This window comes from Pantherophis guttatus, chromosome 5 (assembly GCF_059756535.1).
Source record: "Pantherophis guttatus breed Tessera chromosome 5, ASM5975653v1, whole genome shotgun sequence".
Lineage (NCBI taxonomy): Eukaryota > Metazoa > Chordata > Lepidosauria > Squamata > Colubridae > Pantherophis > Pantherophis guttatus.
This window is the reverse complement of record NC_142067.1, coordinates 91,245,805-91,259,088: the sequence shown is the minus strand read 5'-3', so window position 1 is coordinate 91,259,088 and position 13,284 is coordinate 91,245,805. Positions and strand designations below refer to the sequence as shown.

Here is a 13,284-nt window from a genome sequence, read left to right as displayed (position 1 = left end):
TAGTTCCCCTAAAAGAGAAATAGAAATCTTAAGGGAGACAGAAACTCAGAGCCACAGTTCCCTGCCCCCAAGCAGATACTAAACTGAGGCCAGCTTTTAGACATGCAGATTTAGTAATCCATTCAAGACAGGATATTTTGAACAAAGGCAGAATTAGGTAGAATGGTAGGATCAGCCGTCACTCAAGATCCAAACCAGGAAAGCCATTAAGACACAATAGGAATGGCCCAACACCCTTTCAGAACACAAGTCTCGTCATTGCATCACCCAGCAGGCTTCAAACTTAATTCAGACAACCTAAAAAGTTAGCTGTGACCCCTGCATAAGCCCCTGGGAGTCTGACACCCAATAGAATACATTTCTTGCACAGGAACAGGAAGCTCAAGAGCAAGGCCCAAGAGAGGGTATAAATACCACTCTCTCTCAACTCCATGTGGTCAGCTGCCCAGGACTTCAAACCCATGTGGTCCTATCCATCAATAAACCATCTTTCCAATCAGTCTCCATATTTCCAGTGTCTTTCTCCCCACATGGAACTGAACCAGATGGATATTTCTTCCAACAAAACATTTGTGTATTTTTAGAACTTAACATTTACAATCATGAAAAGTCAAAATGTAGGGTCAGGATCCAAAAAGTTGTTTATGGATTCAATCAAATTTGCAAATCATCTTCCAAATCACAGGCCTTATGTCATATAACAATAGTATAACCAAGCAACTTTGGGCAAGGACTATAATACAGCACGAAAAAGATCATGAGTGGAAAATAGTTAACAAATAAGGAGTGAATACGTTGGTGGCTGGGGAATTCTGGGAGTTGAAGTCCATACATCTTAAAATGGCTGGGGTTAAGAAACACTGATTTACACTGACCGTTTGTTTGCAGTAAATGAATATATATAATTCACAAAAAGTCATTCACCAAAGTTTCTCTCCTCCTGTAGCCACTAGTGCTACCCAAAATTTTCATTCAAGAGTTAAAAAGAGATGGAGTACAAAAGTATTATTGTTTAAACTGACTTTAATTATGCATTTATTTGTCTCAGACAGTTTACCTGTTCTCGATCAACTTCACTTCTAATTGCAGGATATGAGAAAATTCAAAAATAAAATAGTATGTAGGTATATAGGTTAGAAATGCATATAAGTGAAGATTCAATTTTGCTTAGGCGGGGGATTGGACTGGATGATCTGCAGGATCCCTTCCAGCTCTGCTACTCTGGTAAATTTGTTAGATATTATTTTGCTTTAAGATAGTTGGAGAAAAGACATGTTGAAAGCATACCAATATGTAACAATGTTGTGTTAGAATAAATCTTCTTTTGTTTTAGGACCATTAGAAAGAGGCCACTCTTTAATGCCAAGGCAATAGAGATAAGAAAGAGCTATGCTTGCAAAATATTGTGTGGGTATAGGGAGGTGTTGATGAACATGTAATTAGAGAAAGAGATGATGTTCTCTCTAAAAGGCACTTTGGATTAGCCGTGATCGGTCACTGGATGCGATGTAAGAGGGGCATGGGGGGGGGAGCGTCGGGATAGGGAACTATAAAATGTAATGCTTTTGAAATTTCAGGTGTGGCTTCCTGGCTCAAACTCCTTGTTGAAGTCTGCTGGGATACCACCCTATTTTGCAAAGTTGTTTTTATTATTTTCTTTTAATAAAGTCTCTTTGTTTTCATCGACCCATGCTTGTTGGTTGAATTCATTTCCAACATCATTCTACATTATTTAGTTCTCACTGGAAGATAGTTGGGTAACTCTGTATTTCTAGAATTCAAGGCAAGATTATTATCATTTCCATTTGTGCTAATTTATATATTTAATTTATCCTAAATTATGATGTGTAATCATGTATAAATGATTCCCATAAATTCCACCATGGAATCCTTGATGCTCTCCGAACCTGGCTATCCTACCAAGTACTGCTTGAAAAGTAATTCTTACTGATTAATGATTTTAAAAGAGGAAAAACAATATAAAAAGTAATAAGATAAAAAAGAAAGAAAGAAAAGAAAAAAAGGAAAGGAAAAGATATTAAAAAGCAGATTCAAATCTTCTATATAGCAGTTATCAATGCATTTATTTTTTATAGACCTTTGTTACCCTTCAAACTGACCATGTTTGTGAGTGGAGTTGATTCATTCCTGACTCACTGAAGACATAGTTGAGAACACAGTAAAGTCTTTGTATCTGTGGAACTTTTGGATATCTATATTTTCCATTTGTTTTCCTATGCCTCCTTATTTATTTATTTGTTCAGTTTCTATGGCCACCCATCTCAGTCAATGACTCTAGGCAGCTTATAGTTCATAAAATATATTACAATTCAAAATTTAAAAAAACGTTTTAAAACATTAAAAACACATAACAGCACGATATTTGCCTATTAACAATATAGCTAGGGAATAGGTCCATTGCCATATCCGTGCCCCAGGCTTGAAAACATAGGCAGGCTCTTAAGGCTAACAGGTTGGGGGCAGAAAGGAAGATGGTCCTTAAAATAGTGGCCACTGCAGGAAAATCTGACTTCTGGCTTCCAGCAGCTGGCAGTCTTTGGCTGATGGGATCTGCAGCATGCCCTTTCTGCTTGACCTAGCTGGATGGGTAGAGGCTCATGGAAAAGGCAATCACTCAGGTATCGGGTTCCAAGCAATACAGGGGTTTTGTATAGAGTTTTATAGGTAACTACCAGTACCTTGAATTGGACCTAGAAACATCCAGTAACTAGTGCAGATGGAAGAACCTTGTCTAGGATTCCTCAATTTCAGTTTCTTTGAAGGAGAAAAGTACCTTGACATGTTTCAGGTCCATTTCATACCTACTGATCAGAATCGTTCTGCATTTGATCAAACCATATCACATGGCTTGAGTGACTTAGTCCTTATTTACAGTTTTCGGAGATCAAATAGTTTGAAGACAATTGTAAGTGTCCTTCAGAGTGCTTTCTGTCAGTCTCCACCACTTTCCACCATTCAAATACAATCAGAAGAAGGCTGCAAAATACATTCTAAATCAACCTGAAATTAAGATAAAACATCCTCTTCCTTGGGACAAAACATTTGGGAAGCCGGAAAATGATTTTCAGGCAGCATAGGGCAGAACTGAAGAGACTGTGAGTACACATTTGTGGATAAATTTTGGTGTTGGAGAAGAGTCCTGAGAATATTGTGGATGACCAAGAAAATAAACCAATAGATCATCCAACAAATAAACCAGAGTTCTTACTTGAGGTACAACTAACCAATATACAATTATCCTATTCTGGACACATTATGTAAAAACCCAGCTCTCTAAAAACATTTCTAATGCTAGGAACAGGGAAAGAAAGAAAAGAAGAAGGCAACAAACAGCAAGATGAATGGACTCAGTTACAATAGAGATAATGCACAGTTGGAAGACTTGGAAGAATAGATTAGAGAGAGACTGTCAGGAAGAAAATCTATCCATGTGGTCCCTAGGAGTCAAAGAAAATTTGATGGCAGATAATGAATCAACCAATCTTTAAAATGGTACCTGTTTGTTCTGGAAAGTCTTCCTCATCAGAATTTTCATGGGGGGGACATAAATCTTCAAAAGAAATAAGTAAGAGTGATTGAAAAAGAAAAACCCCGTGCAATTGCCATATAAATAGTTCACTATTCTTAACATCTGCTAATAGATTGTTCTTCCTGTTTATAATAATTCTTGCTTTGTAAAATGGATTTTATAATAAGGTAACAAGAAAATGTTGATATAACTTTAAATATCTTAAGGTATTTCAGGAAATCAATGATACCAGTCACTACAATTTTATATCTGTCTTTTAATTATAAGCAATGCATTAATCCAAATGTAATCATCGTACAGTAGATTGATTGAATTAATGTACTAATTTCAATCCCATTGGTTTTAGCAGATTTATTCTTTATAAAGACAAAAAATGTTTTATGTATTTATTTTTAATTAACTTATAGCCTGTCATAATTATTAAGTGTATAACAATATAATAGCTACAAATTAACACTAACACTGGGCAATAACACTAAAATATTAATAATCCATGTTGGAGAGATAACAGACAAGTTTATGCAATCTATGAAAGATAAGTCAGCCAAATTTCAAATCAATATATAATATGAATAATAAATTATCCTGCCACAAAACCTGCTGGGAAAAAACAAAACATTATTAAAAATGACAAAATGAATAAATCAAATGACAAAATAAATAAATTATATTGGAATTAAATTCATTAATTCTTATACAAAACCTTTTTTAAATTATATCTTCTTTATGTATTATCACTGTCCAAAAAGAAGAGAGAAGTTTTGTGAAAATGGGCTCCAGCACGAATCCAAAAGTTCAGAAGACAAAACCTCTGATCCCGGTAACCGACCCAGATTGGATACTGTCCAAAAAGTTGTAGTACAGTATAGTCTATATTATTATTGTTGTTTGTTTTCTCTAGCTTATGCTAAACATTAGAATATTTATATGTATTATTTACCTTGAAACCTAAATGAAGTTTCATTAAATCTCTTTTTTTTTTTTTTGTACATAAACAATCTAAAATCATTGTACATCAATATTAAAGTAGCCTGGAAAACAGTGTAATATTGAAAACTGATTTAGCTCTGACTTTTATCCCAGTTCTTGTATACAGATTAAAAAGAAAAATACATCATTTGTGTTATAAATGTATGTGTTTAAATTGCAACTTACCTTGTGCCCATAACTTGGAAATTAGCAAGTAGATCCAAAGAAGCACAGCAACATAGTTTTGAATAGTCCATCCCATAACGTTGATTGAATCTATAATAAAATTTCATCAGTGTAAATTGCAGCAATACTTCTCTACAACTATTTTTTGCTAGATATCTTTATATCAATCAATCAAAGTGGAGGAAATGACTATAGGAAATCATTATAATAGTTCTGGTGTGAAGTTCTTAAAAGAATTGTGTACTTCACCTTATGTTATAGAACGTGACAAAAGGCTTCAAACATCATTTTTCAGAACCAGAATCCCAACCTTTGTCAACTTAGTTGGTTGGCACTGTTGGAAGAAATATCCTTCTGGGTTCAACTCCAAGTGGGGAAAAAGTCACTGGAAACATGGAGAATGCTTGAAAAGATGGTTTAATGGTGGACAGGATCACATGGCTTGAATTCCTGAACAGAAAAGAGGGGCGAGATACAGCGAGTCCAAGGGTTTATGCTTTCTCTGGCTTTGAACTTCCTGGGGCCCCGAAAGAGTATCCTGATTGGTTGTCAGACTCCCAGGGGGTGGGGGTCTTAGCTAGCCTTGCTGGCTGATGTAATCTTCCCAGGTGCCATGTGGCGAGTTTCTGTCCTAGATGGGTCCCATTGGGTTAGTTTCTGTTGCTATTGTGTTGCAGATGGGTACTATTGTCAAAGATTGAGTTTCTGCCTCTGGCCCATTAACAAAGGGGGGTGGGGAGGCAGGAAGGTGGGAGTTGCTTTGTCTTTAAAATATGTTTCTCCATTTCTCAAACAGGGAAACATAATATTCTGCCTTTTTAATATTTCCTAAAATATTTCATTCTTCTAGGAAAGGGATGGGTACTAACTTCCTACAGCACTAAGATGTCTATCTGAACTGACATCTAAAAGGCTTCGTTCAGCTACTGTTGTTTGACAACTTGTAATTTCTTGCCTCACTTTTGCTGTTCTTTGGCAGCATTTCGCATTTAAAACTAAGATTGTACAAGCTTAAGAGTTCTATTACATTTTAAATGTTATGGGAATGGAGGTCTGTAATGGAGTTTACACCAGGGGTGAAATGCTCCTGGTTCGGACTGGATCACCCGATCCGGTAGCGATGCTGGCGAGTGATTCGGAGAACCAGTAGCAAAAATCCCTGCTCCCCCCCCCCCCATGCCCAGCTGAGCTGCACAATCATCAGAGGCTCTTTTTTTAATTTTTAAAAGCATTTTTTCTACAATCTCTTCGGCCGAAAAAATGCTTTTAAAAGTAAAAAAAAAAAGCCTCTGATGATCGTGTGACTCAACTGGGATCATCAGAGGCTCTTAAAAGCATTTTTTCTACAACCTCTTTGACCGAAGAGGTTGTAGAAAAAATGTTTTTAAAAGAAAAAAAAGCCTCTGACGATCAGGCAACTCAGCTGGGATCGTCAGAAGCTTTTAAAAGCATTTTTTTTTACAACCTCAAAGAGGTTGTAGAAAAATGCTTTTAAAAGGCTCTGACGATCTCAGCTGAGTTGCCTGATTGGCAGAGGCTTTTAAAAGCATTTGTTTACAACCTCTTTGGCCGAAGAGGTTGTAGAAAAAAATGGTTTTAAAAGTAAAAAAAAAAAAAGTTGGCCAAGCCCACCCAGTCACATTACCCCCACCATCACCAAGCCACAGAACTGGTAGTAACAAATTTTACATTTCACTATTGGTTTACACTAAGCTCAAATCATCCTTGAAGAACATCTACTTTAGTTAATGATAAACGTTGCCTTGTGCTTATTCTGAGACAATTCTTGAACTTTTAAACTTGTTGGCCACTTTTATCAAGCTGTTTTTAGATTTAACATAATCATAGATTTCATCAGTTAGATTACAAATGCCAAGTTTCAAGCCTAATAGCTAAGTCAATATCTCTTTTACTGTATAAGCAAAAAAAAAATGTTTAACCCTATAATAAACTAATCTGTTTTTGTGGTTCAACTTAAAAAACACCAGCAAGCACTTCTGTTTCTTATATCATACCATATCTTCCCCAGAAATCAATGCAAAACAGGCTATTATGTGCAGCAAATTGAAAAGAAACCTTTCACAATGTGTAATTATAAGTATAGGTAGGTATGCTCTGGATGAAAAATCTGATGCAAATTTATCTCAAACTCTCTATGCTTATCATTCATCAGATAACTTTAACGTTATATGGTTATTTGCCTATTAGTCAAATTTGTTAAAACACAGTAGTCTCATATCTATAAAAATGAGAAAAAGGTATTACTACTCCCTCTTCAATACATATTAGAAATAAGGTTTCTTATAATAGTTTAGCTTTGTTATTTCTAAAATAAATATGGCAACCACATTATAGATTAACTCTTTGATCAATTTTTGTGTTTTGTGATTTCTACTGGCTCACTCAACAGCTATGAACAAGAGCAAACAAAGTGACTGTAGCAATACTTATCATAATTATTCCCTCCCTGAAATCCCCAGAGATGAGAAATTGCTTGCCACTTTTTCCGTACTTCAAGAGAAAAACCAACACAGAAAAGTACTGTTTTGCTGAACTCCACATTCTTTTCATCTTTTCCACAGGCACTCTGCATTCATTTGTCTTCATCTCTGCACCATTCCTGTGATGCTATCAAGTCTCTCAGTCTCTGCAAGTCTGTTTTCATCACTTGTGACTACTTCCCAGTGAAGAAGTGACAAAAAGGTCAATTAAGAGACTTTCAGAGAATGCTTCTTTTTGATCAAAAGAATCTTAATTGTATTTCTGGATAGCATTTAAAAAAAAGAAGGATAAGGAAGAGATATGCAAACATACAAAAACCATGTAAATTAAGAAAATGCTGTAGACTTTTTTAAAAAATAGAATATTGAAGTAAATCATGTAATGTTGACCATACAGAAGACACCTGTTAATTATGGAAAACAGCATAACGAAGTATCTATTATTAAAACATAGATTCCATTAGCCTCAATGGAATTTCTTAAGACTTAGAAAGTATAAACACTTCCTTGAGATAGTTCAGACCAATTAGTCTAATAGATATTATATTAAATATAATATATTACAATATTAAATTATTATTAAACTATACTAAAAGTAATATAGTTTCCTGTAATTAGTAAATCACTGATATTTGGGGTCTTTAGCTCCAATTACCGAAGAGTAAAGCTAAAGTTATACTCATACTCCTATATGTATATATGTGACTGAAGTCTGAGATCTAAATGCATTATTCCTAAAACACAATCAAATTGGCTGTGGATGAAACAACTCCAGCAGCCAAAATCTGAGATAAATTGAGAATATAAACACTATATATGCAGTCAGAAACTGGAGTATATAATTATTGGTGAAGAGTTACTTGTATGGCAGTGATGATGTTATTTGCAAGCAAATAACCAAGCTCTACAGTTCAATCCTTAGCTATGTAGATTTTTTTCTATGAAAACTTCAAAATCTTTGTTAGCTACAACAGTCTAAGCTTCAGTTAGACTTTTCCCAAATAATATAACATGCAAACTACATTAGGAGTTGTGAGCTTCCTCATCTTGTTGAGCAGCACCTGAACAACAAGTTAAGAAAATTATTGCACAAGAATCCTTGAGATAGAAGCTCAAAAAGATATGGATACTCTCAGTAAGATTGATATGCTGAAATGGATGAGTCTCTGTAAATATAGCTGTCAATTGTCCAGTTGGCAAATCCAGAAAAAGAAACTCCTGTGACATTATTTTTCCCAAGAGCATTAATTTTACTGAATAGACCACATTGGCACAAAAGAAGCAAAACCAGTTCTGGGGTTTCCCTACGGAAAAGCAAGTGTAGTTAATTTCCCCTTTTTCCTATGGGCCACCCACATTCCAAAACATCCACCAATCACACATGTTCATTTTTTTATGGGAAACAGTCTGCAATGTCAGGGCATCTGGTTGATAATCCTTTGGGTGCCAGCAATGTTCCATGGTGCCAACGGATGCTTGAATACCATTCTTTTTCTCCTGCATTCCAACCACCCTCCCTCCCTGTTATTGTCAAGCTGAGAGTGAAGAACTGTAGGTGAAAGTGTTGTCTTTCACGAATCAGTCTTGACAGTAGCTTTCAATTCAAATTACAGATTAGAATAGGCACAAACTCTAATAAATGATGATGAATGCAGACCCAATTGGGCATTTTGAGAGCTGGCTAATGTTGCTGGTCATGATATGAGTAAGAAGATTTTTACCAACATATAAATATCCCAAAGTGACAAGAAACAAAGGAGGAACAGCAGAAATGAAAATGAAGAAAAAGAAACAGGAGAAAAAGCTGAGAAGGAAATGGCAAAAAGGTTACTTGGCAATTTTTGGAGTTTAGGAGAAACAATACCATCCCTCAGGGACCTATAACTAGGCCACTATGAAAATGGGGATTGAAGCCAAGATGAGCCATCTTAAACAATTGCCAAAATATAAGGGCATGGAGGTCTCTCCCAGCTACTTTACATCATCTCTGAAGCAGGGGTGACATGTGAGTTAAGAAAAAGTTCTAAGGAAGAAATCTCCATGGGGAATTATCAGAAAAAAAAGGTTCCACTTACTATTGAATTCAAAGATTTATTATTTGTGGTGACAATATCCACCCCTATCTTGGAGACTGAAGTCCTAGATAAAATCTATCATATTTTGAGCAGTTGGAGGTAAGGCAAAACAGTGCTGATTCTGAAGAACAAATATTGTACTACGAATTTAGCTCTTACTAATGGTCTGCTTAATGTCTGCTTGATAAAATTAATGTCTGTTGGTAAATTTGAAACCATTGTCTGTATTTAATATAAATGAGAGGAGATCTAATCAGTTGGTCCAGAATTGGATCAATGTGATGAAGATAAAGCTAACTCCAAGGCTGATTTATATTTTGAGAGTCCTTCCTGTGTTTACATCTTCACATGACACATGAGAGACAGACAGAGATGTAAAAGGTTTGTACAACCTCATCTAAAAGCATAACTCTGTGTAGCTCACAACAACAATAAAACCCAGAAATATAAAAACTATAAAACATAAAACCATAAACCAAAACAAAATCCATGCCTCAAGCATCACCTTGGGATACCCCATGACCAACTCCAGACATCCTCACTCTATCCCAACATCTAGGTAAAAAGCCAGATTTTGATCACCTTCCAAAAGGTTAAAAGGCTGAATCTTTTGGCCAAATCACTGGAGGAGAGAGTTCCATGGAAAAGGCATGCTTCCAAGGTAGTACTACTTGGCAAGATTTCAGGGAAAGGCTCTAGTGCATCCTTACTCCATTCTATCCAGTAGGAGGGCAGATACTCTTGGAGAGAAGAGGTCCAACTAGTGAACTGGTCCCATGCCAAGCAGGGTTTTAAAAATAATAACCAACAACTTGAATTGCACCTGGAAGGAAACTGGGATGCAGTACAGCTCACAGAACAGTAGTATAACTGGAGCAAACCTAAAAGCATTCAATACTGTGCATGCCACTATGTTCTAGTTTTTGAGTGATCTTCAAGGACAGCCCCTGTAAAGCACATTACAGTAATCCAAACAGGAATGATTAATATATGCAAATCAGTTAACTGTCAAAAAAAGTGTATTTAATTTTCTAGATTTTCATTGAGCATTCTTCCTAATTCATCACTGTAGTAAAAGCTCAGAGATGGTCAGACATATTATCTGACCATTCAAATCCTGGCAAGTAATTAAGACATTCTTTGTACAAGTCCCATTTCAATGACTATACCATATTTTGCTATATAAATATATTCTATAAAATTTAAAAAGGAACTGCCTTGCTTCAGTTCTTTATCTCTTAATGTTTATTTAGCAATGTTTTGTTATTCACTCTACTTGGTCCAGATACTGCTTATAAAGTTCAACAGTGGTTGAAGACTGGGGAAAAATTAACTGTTCTTTCAGTAATCCAGTGACCTCTTTTTATGGGATATTGAAGGATGAATTTTATATTAATTATTTGCAAGGCCTCTGGAATAATGAGCTTTCATACCCTATGGAGAGTTGCTTTAAATAGCATGAAATAATTTTCCTATGATCTTAAAACAGGTTAATATAACAAAAATGATTTGTGAATATTTATTCTCTGTAATCACAAAGACTCTTCGCTGTTTGCAATACATTTACAGAACAGTACAATAAAATGCTAATGGTGCAATGAATAAAACAAAATGTAGGAAAGAAAATCTTATAATGCCAAAAAATAAATCAAAGAAATAAACAGGTCAGCAATCCAGTTGCAAAACCAATAAAATTAGCGGTGATACTTTATGCTTAAAATGCTTCCCCAAAAATATGTTATTTTAGTAGCTTGCAAAATGTCAACAACAGAGACGCAGATCAAATTTCTGAGAATTTGACTCTAATTTTAGAATATAAGTGTAGTAACAGAAAAATAATGCCTAAACTCCTTCTCTCTAATTTTGCAGGAATCTCTTGGGACATATAATCAGAGCATAGCAAAATAGGTTAGAGAATAGATACTTCAAAACATGAATAATAAGTTTTAATTCCAATTCGCTTTTATTGGACATTCAGTTCAGGTGTTGGAATAATAACACATAACTGCATGGACTTATTGCCTATATTTTGGACTGAAGCCAAATGTATGTATGTAGTTCTTAGAACATCCCTAGTATTTGAAAACTGTCAACCTCAAGAATTTTTGACTTTTGCTACATGGGAAATGTCTATAAACACGTATATGGCACAAACAAATAAAATCTACACCTGATTTGCAACAGTGGATTCTTGATATATGGTGGTGGTTAATCTTGAATTGTTTAAAGAAAGGAAAGAAAGCAAAATCTGTAAGTAGTATTATCTTGTTGAGTTTTTCTAGATATAATAGAATTTTTCAGATGTTTTTCCCTTCCATTTTTATCATAATCATTATCTTTATTATCATCATAATGAATAATGTTGAGGATACCTGCTTTTAACATTAGTGAATGTATGCATATATTTTTTCTGTCATACAATGAATATTTACTGTATTCATTTTTTATTTTTAAGCACTAAGACTCACCTGCTAAAGGACTTGAACACAACACTATTTTAAAAATTATGGATCTCTCATTTAATTTACAATCATGATTTACTTCTCACATTTTTCTTTTGCCATTATATATTCAATTTTCAGATTCAAATGAAGTTATGCTTGTGGTGCTACCAATTGTGGAACTCTGTTCAATAAAGGAATACATTAAAATAGAAGGGTTCTAATATAGTCTGCAAGTCTTTCAAATTGTTAAAAAATTCATTACCTATACTGTATACTTGGCTGTCCTATAGTAAAAACCATATAACAATGTAGTTTATCTGAATGGGTTTTTTTATAATGAATGGAAAATGCATTCCATAGACTATTGATCTCAATAGTGCTCAATGAAGCAGTTTCCTGGTATATGGATTTCTGTCCTCAATATTCTTCAGCCATCATGCCCACTGTTGAAAATTATCAGAGCTATCTTTGATTGCTGTACAATAAAAAAGATGAAGTGGAAGAAAGGCAGCGCCGAACAAATATAAATATATTAAGATAAAGAATTAACTGTTTAAGAATAAAAGAGAATAAATATGAATAAACAGTAAAATTAGAATTTAGGGACAAATGAAGATGGTGTTTATGTATGCAAGTATAGAAATATTGAGATATGTTTAAAAAAAGAAAAGAGGGGAAGATGATTTTGGCAAGAATTGTAACTGAGTAAAATGTATTTGAATTTGATTAATTGTATAAGATAAGAAATGGTCAACACTCTGTTCAAAGAAAAAAGATGTGGGTGAATGTGGGAGAGGAGAAAAAAACCAATAAAACTTGTTTAAAAAAAAAAGAAAGAAAATTATCAGAGCTGAAATTTATACATTCCCATACCAAGACACCTCTCAACAATCCTATCTGAACAGTTCTCAAAATCAGTATTATTACAATTGCTTCTGATTAATTATCAATAAAGCCTGAATTAAACCATGATATTATCTCACGTACTTCAGAGTGGAATTAAAATAATTCCATTCAGGTTTAGTAGAAATATATCTAAAGTAGAAGTAAAACCACTTCTATATTTTTTTCTGATAACTGGGAAATTTTGAAGCCAGTGCCCACTATTGCAGATATATCTGCTGGAAGCCCAATTGAAATGAGTGATCAGTATGATTTATATAGATCTTAATAATACCATTTAATTTGAAAAATGACTGTATGTAGCTTTTTTGCTTTATTATTATTTTTATGAGCATAGGGAAAACATTTTTGTAGATATCTGTCCTACTTCATATGGAACAACTTACAAATATGACATTAAAATGCTTCCTAGCAAACTGTCAAACACAAATTAACAATTGTCATTAAACTCATATCCCTTCAAAAATACCTTATTCTCCATTTAATTAAAACAATAGCAAAAGATACTGGAAGATTCTGAAAAATCTGTTTCCACTTCAATAGAAAAACTGAACAAAATATGTAGCTGGATCTGTCTGTCTGTCTGTCTGTCTTTGAAATGTTGATGGTTTTTTAAAGATGAAAAAAGGAAATCATGTGTCTAACAGAATTAAACC

General features: G+C 34.4%; 1 protein-coding gene across 1 annotated transcript in view; it reads right to left on the bottom strand.

Moving 5' to 3' along the window:
- Positions 1 to 13,284, bottom strand: part of CRLF2 (cytokine receptor like factor 2) — a 43,667-nt gene that overhangs the window by 23,048 nt on the left and 7,335 nt on the right. The window contains exons 2-3 of the mRNA XM_034431418.3: positions 4,706 to 4,795; positions 3,518 to 3,571 (exon numbers count right to left, since the gene is read on the bottom strand). Of these exons, the coding sequence (XP_034287309.2) occupies positions 3,518 to 3,571; positions 4,706 to 4,781 (130 nt within the window). The 5' untranslated portion in view covers positions 4,782 to 4,795. The remainder of the gene's footprint in view (positions 1 to 3,517; positions 3,572 to 4,705; positions 4,796 to 13,284) is intronic.